Source organism: Macaca nemestrina, chromosome 8 (assembly GCF_043159975.1).
Source record: "Macaca nemestrina isolate mMacNem1 chromosome 8, mMacNem.hap1, whole genome shotgun sequence".
Classification (NCBI taxonomy): Eukaryota; Metazoa; Chordata; class Mammalia; order Primates; family Cercopithecidae; genus Macaca; species Macaca nemestrina.
The window spans coordinates 55,297,289-55,315,658 of record NC_092132.1 but is presented as its reverse complement, the minus strand read 5'-3'; the positions used below and the strand labels follow the sequence as shown (position 1 = coordinate 55,315,658).

Sequence of the window (18,370 nt, the reverse complement as noted above, 5' to 3'; positions counted from 1 at the left end):
TCCTTCCCTCCCTCCCTCCCTCCCTCCCTCCCTCCCTCCCTCCCTCTTTCTTTTCTTTTCTTTTCTTTTCTTTTCTTTTCTTTTCTTTTCTTTTCTTTTTCCTTCCTTCCTTCCTTCCTTCCTTCCTTCCTTCCTTCCTTCCTTCCATCCATCCATCCATCCTTCCGATGGAGTCTCGCTCTTGTGACCCAGCCTGGAGTGCAATGGCATCATCTTGGCTCACTGCATCCTCTGCCTCCTGGTTTCAAGTGATTCTCCTGCCTCAGCCTCCTGAGTAGCTGGAATTACAGGCATGCCCTACCACACCTGGCTAATTTTTGTATTTTTAGTAGAGGCAGGGTTTCACCATGTTGGCCAGACTGGTCTCAAACTCCTGACCTCAGACGATCTGCTCCTCTTGGTCTCCCAAAGTGCTGGGATTACAGGCGAGAGCCACTGTGCCTGGCCTCATTCAGTTAATTTATTGAGAACCTGCTGTGTCCTAGATACTATTGACCACTATATGTACAGTGTCACTTTTTAATATAGCTTTTATACAGTTATTTTAAAAAGAAATTTAGAAAACAAGAAAAAATATTTTATATTTACCTGCATATTTACTATTTCTTTCCTTTTGACAATCTGTTTCTCTATAATGTCATTTTCATATCATCTTGATTTTTGAAGGATATTTTTGATGGATATGGAATTCAGAGTTAACAAGCTTCTTTCGGCACCTTAAAAATGTAGCTCCATTGTCTTCTAACTTATATTATTTTTAGAAATGAGAAGACAATGAAAATTTTTATCTGTGTTTGCGTATTTTTATTGTTTATTTTTACCTTTGGCTGCTATTAAGATTCTATATATCACTGGTTTTCAGTTATTGATTATGACAATGTCTTTATTTTTTTCCCCCTGTTTATCCTGCTTGGGATTCATTTAGCTTTCTGCATCTGTAAGTTACAGTTTTTACCAAATTTGGAATTTTTTAAGTCCTTATTCAAGTACATTTTCTTCCTCTGTGACTCCAATTATACGTTTGTTAGAATGCTAGATATTGTTCCACAGGTCAGTGATATTCTGGGTTTTTCCTCAGATTTTTTTTCCCATTTGTCTTTCATTTTAGATAGTTTATATTGCTGTGTCTTCAGATTCGTGGATCTTTTCTTCTACAGCTAAGCTTATTTGTTCAGTTTTTCATTTCACATATTGTATTTTTCTGCTTTAGAAGCCGTATTGGTTTCTATTTTGTATTTTCCATTTTTCTCATCATATAATATTTTCAGTGAAATCTTTAAAAATATTTGTAATAGTATTAAAAGGCTATTTGTCTGCTACTTCTGTCTTCTCTGTCATTTCTGGGACTCTTTGTCTATTAGTCATTTTTCTCCTTGTTAGGTTTCTGTGTCTTTATGTGTAGTAATTTTTTATTGCATGCTGTGAATGCTATGTTGTTGTTGTGTACTTGTGTCTGTGTGTATTTTAATTTTTTTTTTTTGAGGTGTGTGATTTTTTTGTTATTTTGGAAAGCTTTTAAATTACTTGTGCATCAGCGTAATCATTTTAAGGGTCATTTTAAAGCTTTATTTCAGCAGGTATATAGTAGTCTTTACTTTGGGGCTAATTTAACCCTCCTACTAAGTCATGTTTTTTTTTCCTGAGCTCTCTACTGAAAGCCCTGAATGTTAGTGAAGCTGCTTAGAACTCACATGTCTCCCAGCCCTATGCGAGCTCTGGGAATTGCATCACTTATAGCTTCCTGATAGTTGTTCTCTGCTAGGCCTCATGGAATCTCACACTAAACATGTATAGCTTATTATTTATCTAAAGACTCATTGAGATTCCATGCAGCTTTATGGAGTTCTGTTAATATCTCTGCCTACTTTCCTCCTTGGAGGAACTCTTAGAAACCTTAGTTTCCTCAGGCTCCCCAAACCGATCTCTATCTTCTTAACTCGGTGTGAATGCCATTTTCTGCTTAGGTTCCTCCTCCTCATCCTTCCATCTATATAGTACCTTTAGGCAGAAATCTAGAGTATTTCAGGGCTTATTCATTTTCCTTCTCTCAGAGATCATAGTCCTTCCCTGCCTGCTGTGCAGTATCTGTATATAATTGTAGCATATATCTTACTCAGTTTTCTTGATGTTTATAGCAGAAGGGTAAGTTCATTATGGCTGGAGGCAGAAGTCCCTGCTAGTTTAATTTTAATTCTGATTTATTCTTATTCAAGTAGTATTTAGTTAATGGGAATTCTGACCAGCTGATTATACAAGGTGCAATAGGGGCATGCCTCTGAGATTTGGGCTTTTGTATTGACTCACCAGGCATGCATTCCAAGTAAGTGCAGACTGGGCCATCCTAAATCACAAGATTAGTAGCAAGACATATCAATTTTCTTATTCTCTCATTAATTTAGAGTGAAGTTTTAAAAAATACTTCAGTTTTTCTTACACTGTCTTTAATCAGATCCCATTTTTATAAATCATGTTTTCCTTATGTGAAGTGATACAGCTATATTGCTAATCAACTGTATCCTTTTAAAATTTCAGGAGCAGCATTTCTTGCTATTACCACTATCTATGCTGAGACTGGTTCAGGTTTTGTAGTACCAAGTGCTTCTGCCAAAGCAGGTGTGGAAGCCATGAGCAAGTAAGTACTTCCTTGTCAATCCTGTTGCTGAACGTAACTAATACAGTTTGGTGGCGCAGGGAACTAAATTCTTGCTTTCTGGTGTCCATCCAGAGAAAAGTAAAACAAAGACTTGGATTCACCATGAGACACGCATTTTATCTCCCAGATAAGTCTTATTTGTCTATAGCAGCATTGTCCTGTGGAACTTTCTGCAGTGATGGAAATGTTCTGTAAATATGCACTATCCAATAGCCACATGCAGATATTGAACCCTTGGAATATCCCACTATGACTGAGAAACTAAATTTTAAAAATTAATAGTTGTATATGGCTAGTGGCTATGTATTAGACACCACAGGACTATAGCTTTTTTGCTCTCCCAAAGATCTTTATCAGTGCCATCCCTAACCCCTCTCATAAGCACATCTTTATTCTTTTATTTCACATACTATTTAAGGTTAATGGGACTAACACAGACTATGAGAACTTGCCAAGTCCAGTGGCCTTCTCTCAGCAGAGTATAACTGCTTTTTTTTTTTCTCTCTGAGACAGGACTTCACTCTGTTGCCCAAGCTGGACTGCAGTGGCGCAATCATAGCTTATTGCGGCCTTAATCTCCCAGACTCAAGCAATCCTCCCACCTTAACCTCCCAAGTAGCTGGGACTACAGGGAGGTGCCACAGTGCCTGGCTAATTTTTAAAAATTGTAGAGATGAGGTCTTACTGTGTTGCCCAGACTGGTCTGGAACTTCTGACCTCAAGAAATCATCCTGCCTCAGCCTCCCAAAGTGCTGGGATTACAGGCATGAGCCACCATACCCAGCCATGATTGCTTTTTGAATTTGTTCTCCATTGTCTTTGTTAAAATGGGGATTCTCATCATTTCATTGCTTGTCTGGCTTGCTGTAATCACGGTATATTTCTTTGCTACCAGTCTCTTCCCCCTGTATTTTTTATTCACATTTTCACCAGAATTATCTTTCTAAGAACATGTATGTCTGCTCACGACACTCCCCAGCTAAAAATCTTAGATCATTTCCTGTCACTCTTTGGAATAAAAGCCAGAACTCACTATGGCATTCTGAACAGACTTGTCTCTGGCCATTGTTAATTAATTTATTTATTCAATAAGTATTTATTATATACCTTATATGTGCTTCGTCCTAGGGATATGATAGTGATGGAAATAGAACAGTCCTCATTGTCAGCTGAGTTTAAATTTTTTACTATTCCATTTATTATTTCCATGCTTTAATTTCCATTAACTGTTCCATGTTTCCCTAAACGTACCATACAGCTTTCCTATGTCTATGCCGGAGTTATATTGTTGTTGGAATTTTGCTGTGATGTTTTGCTTACTTCCTTTGGGATATTTTCTCTGTAATCATTTCCTCCTCTCTGCCTTAAAACTTTGTTTAATCCAATCTAGTGAGAGGACAAACACTAATAAGTAGATTCTAAAATGAAGGTATTATACCAATATAGCAGAGGCAGAGAGCAGAGCATGGCCGGCTGGAGTGCAATGGTGCGATCTTGGCTCACCACAACCTGTACCTCCTGGGTTCAAGTGATTTTCCTGCCTCAGCCTTCCAAATAGCTGGGATTACAGGCATATGCCACCATACCTGTCTAATTTTGTACTTTTAGTAGAGATGGGGTTTCTCCGTTAACATTAAGCAATCTGACTTCCCCACTTCAGCATGAGTTCTGTGAGAGAAAGGGCCATATGTTTGCATCCTCATTACCCAGAAGGTTCTGGTCCATAGCTGGTGCTCCATGCTTGTTCAGCTGAATTATGGTACTCTTCTTTTAGTAATCCCAGAGCATTTTTAATATTTAAGTCAGTAAATACACATTAGTTTGAGACAGAAAGAAATATTTATTCACAAGCTGAATCTTAGTCTGAATAGAGATAATTACCATTTTTAAGGTCATGTGGTGTTGGAAATAAAGGATGAGAACTTGACTATTTTGGCAGCATTTGTTCATTGTCAATGTTTTTTTTGTGAGAACCCTTCAATCTTGTTAGAGGTTTTCATCTCATGTCCTTTAAGAACTGATTTGGTGCTGCTTTTATTGTGTTCCTGCATATAATAGATGCTCAGTAAACATGTGCCTTCCTTTACAGCTTGAGTTGCCATCAACCTTCTTCTCATACTTTATAGTACACAGTCATACTAAATAAGGCATTGTAGGTTCCCAAATTCTACATGTTGTTTGGGCCCTTGTCCTTTACTCATACTGACCCATATGCCTTGGCTGTCTTCCTTTCTCCATCTGTATTAGTCCGTTCTCATGCTGCTATGAAGAAATACCTGAGACCGGGTAATGTATAAAGAAAAGAGCTTTAATTGACTCACAGTTCCACATGGCTAGGGAGGCCTCAGGAAACTTACAATCATGGTGGAAGGCACCTCTTCACAGGGCAGCAAGAGAGAGAATGAGTGCCATGTGAAGGGGGAAGCCCCTTATAAAACTGTGAGATCTTGTGAGAACTCACTCACTATCGCGAGAACAGCATGGGGAAAACTGCCTTCAGGATTCAGTTTTGTCTACCTGGTCCCACCCTTGACATGTGGGGATTATTACAATTCAGGGTGAGATTTGGGTGGGGACACAGAGCCAAACCATGTCACCATCCTACCTCCTTAATCTGTCAGCTCCTCCTTTCTCCTGCCTTTTGCAGCAAACTCCTAATCCTTCTTCACCCGTCAGCTCAAATGTTACCTCTTCAGAGAAGCCTTCCCTGTCACTCCCACTTAGGTTCTTCTTTTAAGCAGGTATGGCTCACATCACACAATTCCCAGCCTAGTAACTAATTCATTATATAACCAAGCTCACCTCTCTTGAGAGGGAGGGACTGCTCTTTTGAGAGCAGGGACTGACTTTATTTGAGACTAAGCAGTATTTATAGTATTGATACATGGTAAGTGTATGATAAACATTTGTTGAATGAATAATAATAATGGCTAACATATTGAATATATTGTTCTTAGCATCTTAACATGCAGAGCTAACTGTATGAGGTAGATTCATTATCAGATTACAGTAGTTCTTCAGTATATCAGCTAGCTTAATGACAGTTGAAAGATCATGCTAGCAATTGAACAAATGTATCTGACACACCTCTGAGCACAGAGAGGATGGCTTTTCCTCTAGGCAGATTTTCTTAACAGGTTGCTCAGTTTTTCATAGGATAATATAGACTCTGCTCAGTACAGTAATTCTATTAAGACATGAAGCAATTTAGAGTAGATACACTATAAATAAATGCCCAGGGTAGCTATGGCAATGAAGTTTGTCAAAAACATCACTCAGAGAAGCAATTTTTATGTATGTTCTGTCTGAAAGATATACAGCCCACCCATTTCTCTAAAATACATTCATGGATTAAGTCAGATTAACAGGCTATCTTTAGATTACATGTACCCTATTCTGTAGAACTGGGTTTACTGAATTGACCTTTGAAGTGATGCTGTAAGACTGTATTAATGGATGTCTGATAGATTCATAGAACTTAGCCCATTTTTAAAATTATTATAGTTTACATTCTGGGATACATGTCCAGAATGTGCAGGTTTGTTACATAGGTATACATGTGCCATGGTGGTTTGCAGCACCCATCAAGCCGTCATTTACATTAGGTATTTCTTCTAATGCTATCCCTCTCCTAGTTCCCCAACCCTCGACAGGCCCAGTGTGTGATGTTCCCCTCCCTGTGTCCATGTGTTCTCATTGTTCAGCTCCCACTTATGAATGAGAACTTGCAGTGTTTGGTTTTCTGTTCTTGCGATAGTTTCCTCAGAATGATGGTTTTCAGCTTCATCCACTTCCCTGCAACGTATATGAACTCATCCTTTATTATGGCTGCATAGTATTCCATGGTGTATATGTGCCACATTTTCTTTATCCAGTCTATCATTGATGGGCATTGGGGTTGGTTCTAAGTCTTTGCTATTAAGAACAATGCTGCAATAAACATATGTGTGCATGTGTCTTTATAATAGAATGATTTATAATCCTTTGGGTATATACCCAGTAATGGGATTGCTGGGTCAAATGGTATTTCTGGTTCTAGATCCTTGAGGAATCGCCACACTCTCTCCCACAATGGCTGAACTAATTTACACTCCCACCAACAGTGTAAAAGTGTTCCTATTTCTCAACATCCCCTCCAGCATCTGTTGTTTCCTGACTTTTTAATGATTGCCATTCTAACTGGCGTGAGATGATATCTCATTGTGGTTTTGATTTGCATTTCTCTAATGATCAGTGATGATGAGCTTTTTTTTTTCATAGTTTGTTGGCTGCATAAATATCTTCTTTTGAGAAGTGTCTGTTCATATCCTTTGGCCACTTTTTGTTGGGGTTGCTTGTGTTTAATTTGTTTAAGTTCTTTAAGTTCTTTGTAGATTCTGGATATTAGCCCTTTATCAGATGGATACATTGCAAAGCTTTTCTCCCATTCTGTAGGTTGCCTGTTCACTCTGATGATGCTTTCTTTTGCTGTGCAGAAGCTCTTTGGTTTGATTGGATCCCATTTGTCAACTTTGAACTTAGCTTATTTTATCTATTGCAAGGATACGGTATCTTAAGGAGATTGTTATACTACACAATTTTCCTTTTGTAAGTCTAGAAAGACTTAAACAATTTTTCGTATTAGAAACAATTGTGCTTTTCCTGAACAATTAGCTTGCTTTTTCTTTATGGGTACTGTGGATTGTGTAACTGATTAGGCTTACCTTTTTTGTATAGAGTCATGGGATGAATAGATACCAGTTTGTGATGTGACTGTTGCAGTTATATGGAATGTCACACACTTCAGTAAATTTAGATATTAACTTCATTCTTGGCTCCATTATATTTCATTATCCTGGCTTTTCTCTCTCTTTATCTTGCTTTTTTTTCTTTCCTTCTTTCTTTCAAATTATCCTGTCTTCCTCATTTGCATTATATGTATTCTTTTAAGCTACCTTGTCATTATTTGAAATTACATTAAGTATATATACACACAAATATATGTATGAATGTAAATTCCTAAAATGAATTTAGATTTTAAAAGAGCTATCTGTAAAGTAAGCTTTTAAAACAACTTCCTTTGAAGTTCTTTGTTTGCTATTAGTGTTATATTTTGCTTCAGGACATTAAGCAAGATTTTGTTAGATTCCTATTTCCTTTCAAGTTTAGTTCAACAATTATATTACAGCCTAGTTAGACATGGATGTGGTTAATATTTTCAGTCGATGTAATCTTTTACTCAAATAAAACACTTTTGATGTTATAGACATTGTAATCCAATGTACAGGGCTATGAGTAAAGTTATAATGAACTTTGTAACTATAAGACTCAACTCCAGAAAATGTGAGGGAAGGGCATAAAGCACTCACGTTTTTATGTGAGTAACGAATACCTACTCTAAAAATGTATATTGACATTGGACTTCATATTCTAAACTACAAATGGTAGGTGGTATAGCATAGTGGTTAAGGACACGAAAATGTAAAGGGTAGGTTGTACAGTAGAGTGACTAAGGGTACAGACTGAAGCTAGACCTCTTCAGATTGACAAATTGGCCATTTGACATAGAGAAAATTATTTAACCTCTCTGTGCCTTAGTTACATTATCTGTAATATAGGGAGTGATAATAGTACCTACATCTTGGGGTTGTAATCTCTGACATGTAGTAAGCATCTAGTGAGTCTCAGTTATTACTGTTTTTAACATATGGTATAATATCTCAGAATGTATGTTGTTGATTTTAATTTTTAGGTCTCTTGCAGCTGAATGGGGTAAATATGGAATGCGATTCAATGTGATTCAACCAGGGCCTATAAAAACCAAAGTAAGTTGTATTTTGCTTGTTATCACATTGTGAATGATAAATAATGAAACACTGATAGATATATTCTGGTTGTTGTGTAAAGGACTTTCCAGAGATGCCTGGGTTTAGAGCCCTGGTTCTAAGGAAGAGGCCTTTGCCTTTATTCATTATCGAATATAAGAAATAAGGAGGCGGGCAGGAATATAGCAGCTATGCAATTTCTTCATAATGTCAATTTCAGTGTCTTAATCTTTTGGGATCTTTTATGCCATCAGTGTTGGCACTTTATCTGATTTGCTTCAGTGGTTATTGTCCTGTATTTGTTAACTTTCACGACATTTTAAAGGCTCTTACATTGACGTCCTTTTTTAAAAAAAAATCAAGGAAATGTAACTATATTTATAGTTTGAGAGATGCTCCAGTAACTTATTATACAGTCTTTGTCTTGCTATAGGTAGGTAGCATTTTCCTTGACTCATGCTTGTGCCCTTTCACTCTCAGTCAATTATGCATGTCATCTAACGCCCACATCTCTCTGATTATGAATCCTTCTGACAGCATGGATTTCACCTGTAAGTAATAATCCTTGCAGATACTCATTGCAACTTGTAATTATCTCTAATGTTGTCACAGATGTTGCTCAGAATGTCCACAGCTTCTCTGCGCTCTCATTATTCCAAAATAACTTCACCCTCACACTTCTCTTGGTTTTTACCTAAAGCAGGTATTTATAATGCCTACCAGATGTAATGTTGAAAGGTCAGGCAAAATTTGGTAACTTGTTTCACTTGTGTAAACATATTGGAAAATAATACTAAGGGATATTTGGGTTATAGGTAGCTCTGGGTATTAAGTAATAACTTGGAAATGTCCATATTAGTTTATTTAGCAGTTTAAAGGATGGGAAGTAGAAATAAAAACTTCCTGAGTGATTGCAACTTGATTGACTATCTTATTTATCTGACAATTCAATACTAAACAGTCTAATACAGTTAGTGGAAAGAAACTTAAAAACATAACATTAAAATACATGATTCAGGGTGGCCATGTCCTAAGCATATCTGAAAAGAGGCTTATAGACACAAATGCTTCTCTCCAGGATACCAATATCTAGGGAAAAATCACCTGCGTTTTATTTATTTATTTAACCTATCTTTATTGACTGTTCACTGTATGCAAGGGTACTGAGAAAGATACAGAAATATCTCTAAGAAAGTGCTTACCACTAAGTTTATAGTCTAGCCACTGAGATAGGAGTTGTACCCAAATAATAACTATTTACTGTTAAAGAGATTAAAAGAAAACTGAAGTGTAGAAACTCCCTAGCATGCACTTTTTAGAACCAGGATTGGGACCAGTTGCTACCCCTTGTCTCTGGGCTTTATACCCTCCTGGGAAGAACTGGAGGTCTCTCATGGAGTCCTCTGAGTGTTTGTTCTATCTTCTGGCCATGTTATTGAGGAAAACTGTCACCTAAACTTCAAGGCACTAGTACAGAAAAATCCAGTTGTTTTTATTAATCAGTGCACATCCATAATTCATCTTGGTTTGTTCCTTCACATCACTGACAGAAAGCAAATTGTTTGGCAAATTTAGTTATAGTTTTTCTCTGTCTAGAATCTAATTGAATTTCTACATCCTTATTTTCTTCCTTTTCTAATATTTTGGGATGAAAGAAAAGGAATTTCCTCTTAAATATTTCCCATGAGCCACTTTTCTGTGTTTATTAAATGAAAAGCCAGTAATACCACTGCCTTTACCACCTAAGCTTGTACATATTTCAGAGTACCTTTATATACATTTTTTTCATTTGATGCTTATAACAGTTTTGTGAGGTAGCTAAGATAGATATCCTCATTTTACATAGAAGAAACTAAGATTAAAAGGGTTATATTTTCCAGTGATGTATTTTTTTTTTTAAAGAAGAATTTGGTGAAATTGTTTTTTACTTACAAAGCCTGAGGTTTTAAGCTGCATGGTAGCATGCCATTTTATACACATTTTTTTCTTAAGTAGGAAAGGAGATGATTGAAAAACCCAACACAACCCAATTGTTTTCTTAATTTCTAAGGGTGCCTTTAGCCGTCTGGACCCAACTGGAACATTTGAGAAAGAAATGATTGACAGAATTCCCTGTGGTCGCCTGGGGACTATAGAAGAACTCGCAAATCTTGCTGCTTTCCTTTGTAGTGATTATGCTTCTTGGATTAATGGAGCAGTAAGCATTGTTTATTTCTCTTCACTTTTTTTTTCAGGAGTGTGTTTGGGGCAGGGAAGTCTGTTCTGGAACCAATCCTGACAATGCTAAATGTAAATATGATTTAAAATACGTATTTAGCTGTAAATAATATGAAAATATTATATATATTGTTTAAACTATGACATTTATTCAGTGATGTATTAGTCCATTCTCACACTGCTAAAGACATACCTGTGACTGTAATTTAGAAAGAAAAGAGGTATAAGGGAAGCGCAAGGAGTCAGGGAATTCCCTTTCCTAGCAAAGGGAAGCCCTGACAGATGGTACCTGGAAAATTGGAACACTCCCACCCTAATACTGCACTTTTCCAATGGTCTTAGCAAACGGCCCACCAGGAGATTATATCCTGCACCTGGCTTGGATGGTCCTATGCCCACAGAACCTCACTCACTGCTGGCACAGCAGTCTGAGATCGAAATGCAAGGCCACAGCAAGACTGGGGGAGGAGCATCTGCCAATGCTGAGGCTTGAGTAGGTAAACAAAGTGGCCTGGAAGCTTGAACTGGGTGGAGCCCACCGAAGCTCAGAGAGGCCTGCCTGCCTCTGTAGACTCCACCTCTGAGGACAGGGCATAGCTGAACAAAAGGCAGCAGAAACTTCTGCAGACTTAAAGGCCCCTGTCTGACAGCTTTCAAGAGAGTAGTGGTTCTCCCAGCACAGAGTTTGAGATCTGAGAACGGACAGACTGCCCCCGCAAGTGGGTCCCTGACCCCTGAGTAGCCTATCTGGGAGACACCTCCCAATAGGGGCCGACTGAAACCTCATAAAGCCGGGTCCGCTCTGAGTTGAAGCTTCCAGAGGAACGATCGGGCAGCAACATTTGCCGTTCTGCAATATTTGCTGTTCTGTAGCCTCCACTGGTGATACCCAGGCAAACAGCATCTGGAGTGGACCTCCAGCACACTCCAGCAAACTCCAGCAAAACAGACCTGCAGCTGAGGGTCCTGACAGAAGGAAAACTAACAAACAGAAAGGACATCCACACCAAAACCCCATCTGTGTATCACCATCATTAAAGACCAAATGTAGACAAAACCTCAAAGGTGGGGAGAAACAAGAGCAGAAAAGCTGAAAATTCTAAAAATTAGAGCAGCTCTTCTCCTCCAAAGGAATGCAGCTCCTCGCCAGCAATGAAACAAAGCTGGATGCAGAATGACTTTGACGAGTTGAGAGAAGAAGGCATTAGACGATCAGTGATAACAAACTTCTCCAAGCTAAAGGAAGATGTTAAAACCCATTGCAAAGAAGCTAAAAACCTTGAAAAAATATTAGACAAATGGCAAGCTAGAATAAATAGCATAGAGAAGACCTTAAATGACCTGATGGAGCTGAAAACCATGGCATGAGAACTACGTGACACATGCACAAGCTTCAGTAGCTGATTTGATCAAGTGGAAGAAAGGGTATCAGTGATTAAAGATCAAATGAATGAAATGAAGCGAGAAGAGAAGTTTAGAGAAAAAAGAGTAAAACGAAATGAACAAAGCCTCCAAGAAATATGGGACTATGTGAAAAGACCAAATCTACATCTGATTGGTGTACCTGAAAGTGACGGGGAGAATGGAACCAAGTTGGAAAACACTCTCCAGGATATGACCCAGGATATGACCCCAACCTACCAAGGCAGGCCAACATTCAAATTCAGGAAATACCGAGAATGCCACAAAGATACTCCTCGAGAAGAGCAACTCCAAGACACATAATTGCCAGATTCACCAAAGTTGAAATGAAGGAAAAAATGTTAAGGGCAGTCAGAAAGAAAGGTCGGATTACCCACAAAGGGAAGCCCATCAGACTAAGAGCTGATCTCTCGGCAGAAACTACAAGCTAGAAGAGAGTGGAGGCCAATATTCAACATTCTTAAAAGAATTTTCTACTCAGAATTTCATATCCAGCCAAACTAAGTTTCATAAGTGAAGGAGAAATGAAATCCTTTGCAGAGAAGCAAATGCTTAGAGATTTTGTCACTACCAGGCCTGCCTTACAAGAGCTCCTAAAGGAAGCATTAAACTTGGAAAGGAACAACTGGTACCAGCCACTGCAAAAACATGCCAAATTGTAAAGACCATTGATGCTGGGAAGAAACTGCATCAACTAATGAGCAAAATAACCAGCTAACATCATAATGACAGGATCAAGTTAACACATAGCAATATTAACCTTAACTGTAAATGGGCTAAATGCTCCAATTAAAAGACACAGACTGGCAAATTGGATAAAGAGTCAAGACCCATCAGTCTGCTGTATTCAGGAGACCCATCTCATGTGCAGAGACACACATAGGCTCAAAATAAAGGGATGGAGGAAGATCTACCAAGCAAATGGTAAAGAACAAAAAAAGCAGGGGTTGCAATCCTAGTCTCTGATAAAACAGACTTTAAACCAACAAAGATCAAAAGAGACAAAGAAGGCCATTACATAACAGTAAAGGGATCAGTTCAGCAAGAAGAGCTAATTATCCTAAATATATATGCACCCAGTGCAGGAGCACCCAGATCCATAAAGCAAGTTCTTAGAGACCTACAAAGAGACTTAGACTCCCACACAATAATAATGGGAGACTTTAACACCCCACTGTCAACATTAGATAGATCAACGAGACAGAAAGTTAACAAAGATACCCAGGAATTGAACTCACCTCTGCACCAAGCAGACCTAATAGACATCTATAGAACTCTCCACCCCAAATCAACAGAATATACATTCTTCTCAGCACCACATCACACTTATTCCAAAATTGACCACATAGTTGGAAGTAAAGCACTCCTCAGCAAATGTACAAGAACAGAAATTATAACAGACTGTCTCTCAGACCACAGTGCAATCAGACTAGAACTCAGGATTAAGAAACTCACTCAAAACCGCTCAACCACAAGGAAACTCAACAATCTGCTCCTGAATGACTACTGGGTACGTAACAAAATGAAAACAGAAATAAAGATGTTCTTTGAAGCCAATGAGAAAAAAGACACAACATACCAGACTCTCTGGGACACATTTAAAGCAGTGTGTAGAGGGAAATTTATAGCACTAAATGCCCACAAGAGAAAGCAGGAAAGATCTAAAATTGACACCCTAACATCACAATTAAAAGAACTAGAGAAGCAAGAGCAAACACGTTCAAAAGCCAGCAGAAGACAAGAAATTACTAAGATCAGAGCAGAACTGAAGGAGATAGAGACACCAACAACCCTTCAAAAAATCAATGAATCCAGGAGCTGGTTTTTTGAAAAGATCAACAAAATTGATAGATCACTATCAAGACTAATAAAGAAGGAAAGAGAGAAGAATCAAATAGACACAATAAAAAATGATAAAGGGGATATCACCACCAATCTCACAGAAATACAAACTCCCATCAGATAATACTATAAACACCTCTACACAAATAAACTAGAAAATCTAGAAGAAATGGATAAATTCCTGGCCACATACACCCTCCCAAGACTAAACCAGGAAGAAGTTGAATCCCTGAATAGACCAATAACATGCTCCTTAATGAAGGCAATAATTAATAGCCTACCAACCAAAAAATGTCCAGGACCAGACAGATTCACAGCTGTATTCTACCAGAGGTACAAAGAGGAGCTGGTACCATTCCTTTTGAAACTACCCCAATCAATAGAAAAAGAGGGAATCCTCCCTAATTCATTTTATGAGGCCAGCATCATCCTGATACCAAAGCCTGTCAGAGACACAACAGAAAAAGAGAATTTCAGACCAATATCCCTGATGAACATTGATGCAAAAATCCTCAATAAAATACTGGCAAACCGAATTCAGCAGCACATCAAAAAGCTTATCCACCATGATCAAGTTGACTTCATCCCTGGGATGCAAGGCTGGTTCAACATATGCAAATCAATAAACATAATGCATCATATAAACAAAACCAAAGACAAAACCACATGAATATCTTAATAGATGCAGAAAATGCCTTCGACAAAATTCAACAGCCCTTCATGCTAGAAACTCTCAATAAACTAGGTATTGATGGGACATATCTCAAAATAATAAGAACTATTTATGATAAACCCACAGCCAATATCATACTGAATGGGCATAAACTGGAAGCATTCCCTTTGAAAACTGGCACAAGACAGGGATGCCCTCTCTCACTACTCCTATTCAACATAGTGTTGGAAGTTCTGGCCAGGGCAGTCAGGCAGGAGAAAGAAATCAAGGGTATTCAGTTAGGAAAAGAGGAAGTCAAATTGTCCCTGTTTGCAGATGACATGATTATATACCCCATCATCTCAGCCCAAAATCTCCTTAAGCTGATAAGCAACTTCAGCAAAGTCTCAGGATACAAAATCAATGTGAAAAAATCACAAGCATTCCTATACACCAATAACAGACAAACAGAGAGTCAAATCATGAGTGAACTCCCATTTACCATTGCTTCAAAGAGAATAAAATACCTAGGAATCTAACTTATAAGGGATGTGAAGGACCTCTTCAAGGAGAACTACAAACCACTGCTCAATGAAATAAAAGAGGACACAAACAAATGGAGGAACATTCCATACTCATGGATAGGAAGAATCAATGTTATGAAAGTGGCCACACTGCCCAAGGTAATTTATAGATTCAGTGCCATCCCCTTTAAGCTACCAATGACTTTCTTCACAGAATTGGAAAAAACTAAATTTCATATGGAACCAAAAAAGAGCCTGCATTGCCAAGACAATCCTCAGCCAAAAGAACAAAGCTGGAGGCATCATGCTACCTGACTTCAAACTATACTACAAGGCTACGGTAACCAAAACAGCATGGTACTGGTACCAAAACAGAGATATAGACCCATGGAACAGAACAGAGCCCTTGGAAATAATACCACACATCTACTACCATCTGATTTTTGACAAACCTGACAAAAAAAAAAAGAAATGGGGAAAGGATTCCCTATTTATTAAATGGTGCTGGGAAAACTGGCGAGCCATATGTAGAAAGCTGAAACTGGGTCCCTTCCATCTTATGCAAAAATTAATTCAAGATGGATTAAAGACTTAAATGTTAGACCTGAAACCATAAAAACCCTAGAAGAAAACTTAGGCAATACCATTCAGGACATAGGCATGGGCAAGGACTTCATGACTAAAACACCAAAAGCAATGGCAGCAAAAGCCAAAATAGACAAATGGGATCTTATTAAACTAAAGAGCTTCTGCACAGCAAAAGAAACTACCATCAGAGTGAACAGGCAACCTACGGAATGGGAGAAAATTTTTACAATCTACACATCTGACAAAGGGCTAATATCCAAAATCTACTAAGAACTTAAAGAAATTTACAAGAAAAAATCCATCCCATCAAAAAGTGGGTGAAGGATATGAACAGACACCCCTCAAAAGAAGATATTTATGCAGCCAACAGACACATGAAAAAAATGCTCATCATCACTGGACATCAGAGAAATGCAAATCAAAACTACAATGAGATACCATCTCACACCAGTTAGAATGGCAATCATGAAAAAGTCAGGAAACAACAGGTGCTGGAGAGGATGTGGGGAAATAGGAACACTTTTACACTTTTGGTAGGACTGTAAACTAGTTCAGCCATTGTGGAAGACAGTGTGGCGATTCCTCAAGGATCCAGAACCAGAAATACCATTTGACCCAGCCATCCCATTACTGGGGATATACCCGAAGAATTATAAATCATGCTACTATAAAGACACATGCACACATATGTTTATTGCGGCACTATTCACAATAGCAAAGACTTGGAACCAACCCAAATGTCCATCAGTGACAGACTGGATTAAGAAAATGTGGCACATATACACCATGGAATACTATGAAGCCATAAAAACAGATGAGTTCACGTCCTTTGTAGGGACATGGATGAAGCTGGAAACCATCATTCTGAGCAAACTATCGCAAGAACAGAAAACCAAACACCACATGTTCTCATTCATAGGTGGGAATTGAACAATGAGAACACCTGGACACAGGGTGGGGAACACCACACACACGGCCCTATCATGGGGTGGGGGAGGTGGGAGGGATAGCATTAGGAGATAAACCTGATGTCAATGACCAGTTAATGGGTGCAGCACACCAACATCACACATGTATACATATGTAAGAAACATGCACGTTGTGCACATGTACCCTAGAACTTCAAATATAATTAAAAAATAAAAAGAAAAGAGGTTTAATTGACTCACAGTCTGCATGTCTGAGGAGGGCTCAGAAAACTTCCAATTATGGCTGAAGGGTAAAAGTCATAACTTAACATGGTGGCAGGCAATAGAAAGAGAGGGAGAGAGAGAGAAAAGGGAGACAGAGAGGTGTGTGTGTGTATATATGTGTGTGTGTGTGTGTGTGTGTGTGTGTGTGTGATGGGGAAAGAGCCCCTTATAAAACCATCAGATCTTGTGAGAACTCACTGACTGTAACAAGAACAGCATAGGGGAAACTGCCTAGTCCAATCACCTCTCACCGGGTCCCTCCCTCCACACCTGGGCATTATGAGGATTACAATTAAAGATGAGATTTTTGTGGGGACACAGCCAAACCATATCAAGTGATAAATTAATAGATGCAAGTTACCTTGATAGATATACCTTTAAGATGATCTTCAAGATTGGGTAGATTTTTGAAATTGTGGAGATGTTAGAAATAGAATTATGAACTGTGTAAATCAATTTAGGTTTAATCATGAGTTTTATCTTTAAAATATGGGCTTGATTTAAAGTGCCAAAGAGATATTCCATCCAAAGTATGGGAAAATGGCTAGTGGTTCAGAAACTTTTTAAAAGGAGTAGTTTCAGAGTTTAAAAATTTGTTTTTTCCAGGTTGTTAAATTTGATGGTGGAGAGGAAGTACTTATTTCAGGAGAATTCAATGACCTGAGAAAGGTAATGCCATTTTGTGTGTATAATGTAATATTAGCAGCTCAGATACTAAGCTTTAAAAACATGTAAAAAGCACATTAAATTGACATCTTTTTGTGTTAGGTCACCAAGGAGCAGTGGGACACCATAGAAGGACTCATCAGGAAGACAAAAGGTTCCTAAGACCACTTTGGCCTTCATCTTGGTTACAAAAAAGGGAATAGAAATGAAACAAATGATCTCTCATCTTTTGACTATTTCAAGTCTAATAAATTGTTAATTAACAAACATGCATTGAATATGTATTCTGTGCCAAGCCAGTGATAGCCATTGTATATTCAAAGATGAATAAAATGAAATATAGTCCTTCAAAACATTAAAAAAAAAAAAAAAAAAAAGGAGGCATGGGGAGAGTAGGTAGTAGGTAAAGATTCCTCTTTACCACTAAAAAGTGCTTAGAAGTGCAGAGAAAACAGATCTTTGTGGCTTGGAAAATCAGGAGAAACTCAATGGTGGGGGTAGTATTTGAGTTACATATTATACTATACCTATACTGATAGGGCCTAAAAGAAAGAAATTAGAGGATACACACTAAATATAATAGACTTTGCCTTTCCAGTATATTTTCTTTTCACTGGACTTGTGAATTACTTCTTTGGGTAACTCAGTATTAACTCCTATTTTTAATTTTTACTAGGACCTATTTGTAGCCAGGCATTTCATTTAGTACTGAATAAGCTATAGCCCTTGCCCTTTTGAAATTCATTATCTAGCAAGATAGTCAAACTTATAAATAATTTATGGTACATTGTGATAAGTATTATTCCAGC

At 38.0% G+C, this 18,370-nt stretch overlaps 1 protein-coding gene across 1 annotated transcript in view; it reads left to right on the top strand.

The window, feature by feature from the left end:
- The window catches only part of LOC105497282 (2,4-dienoyl-CoA reductase 1), a 45,029-nt gene extending 27,201 nt beyond the window's left edge, over positions 1-17,828 (top strand). The window contains exons 6-10 of the mRNA XM_011768292.2: positions 2,533-2,632; positions 8,385-8,457; positions 10,508-10,654; positions 17,502-17,564; positions 17,664-17,828. Coding sequence (XP_011766594.2) covers positions 2,533-2,632; positions 8,385-8,457; positions 10,508-10,654; positions 17,502-17,564; positions 17,664-17,723 — 443 coding nt within the window. The 3' untranslated portion in view covers positions 17,724-17,828. The remainder of the gene's footprint in view (positions 1-2,532; positions 2,633-8,384; positions 8,458-10,507; positions 10,655-17,501; positions 17,565-17,663) is intronic.
- Positions 17,829-18,370: the final 542 nt, after the last annotated feature.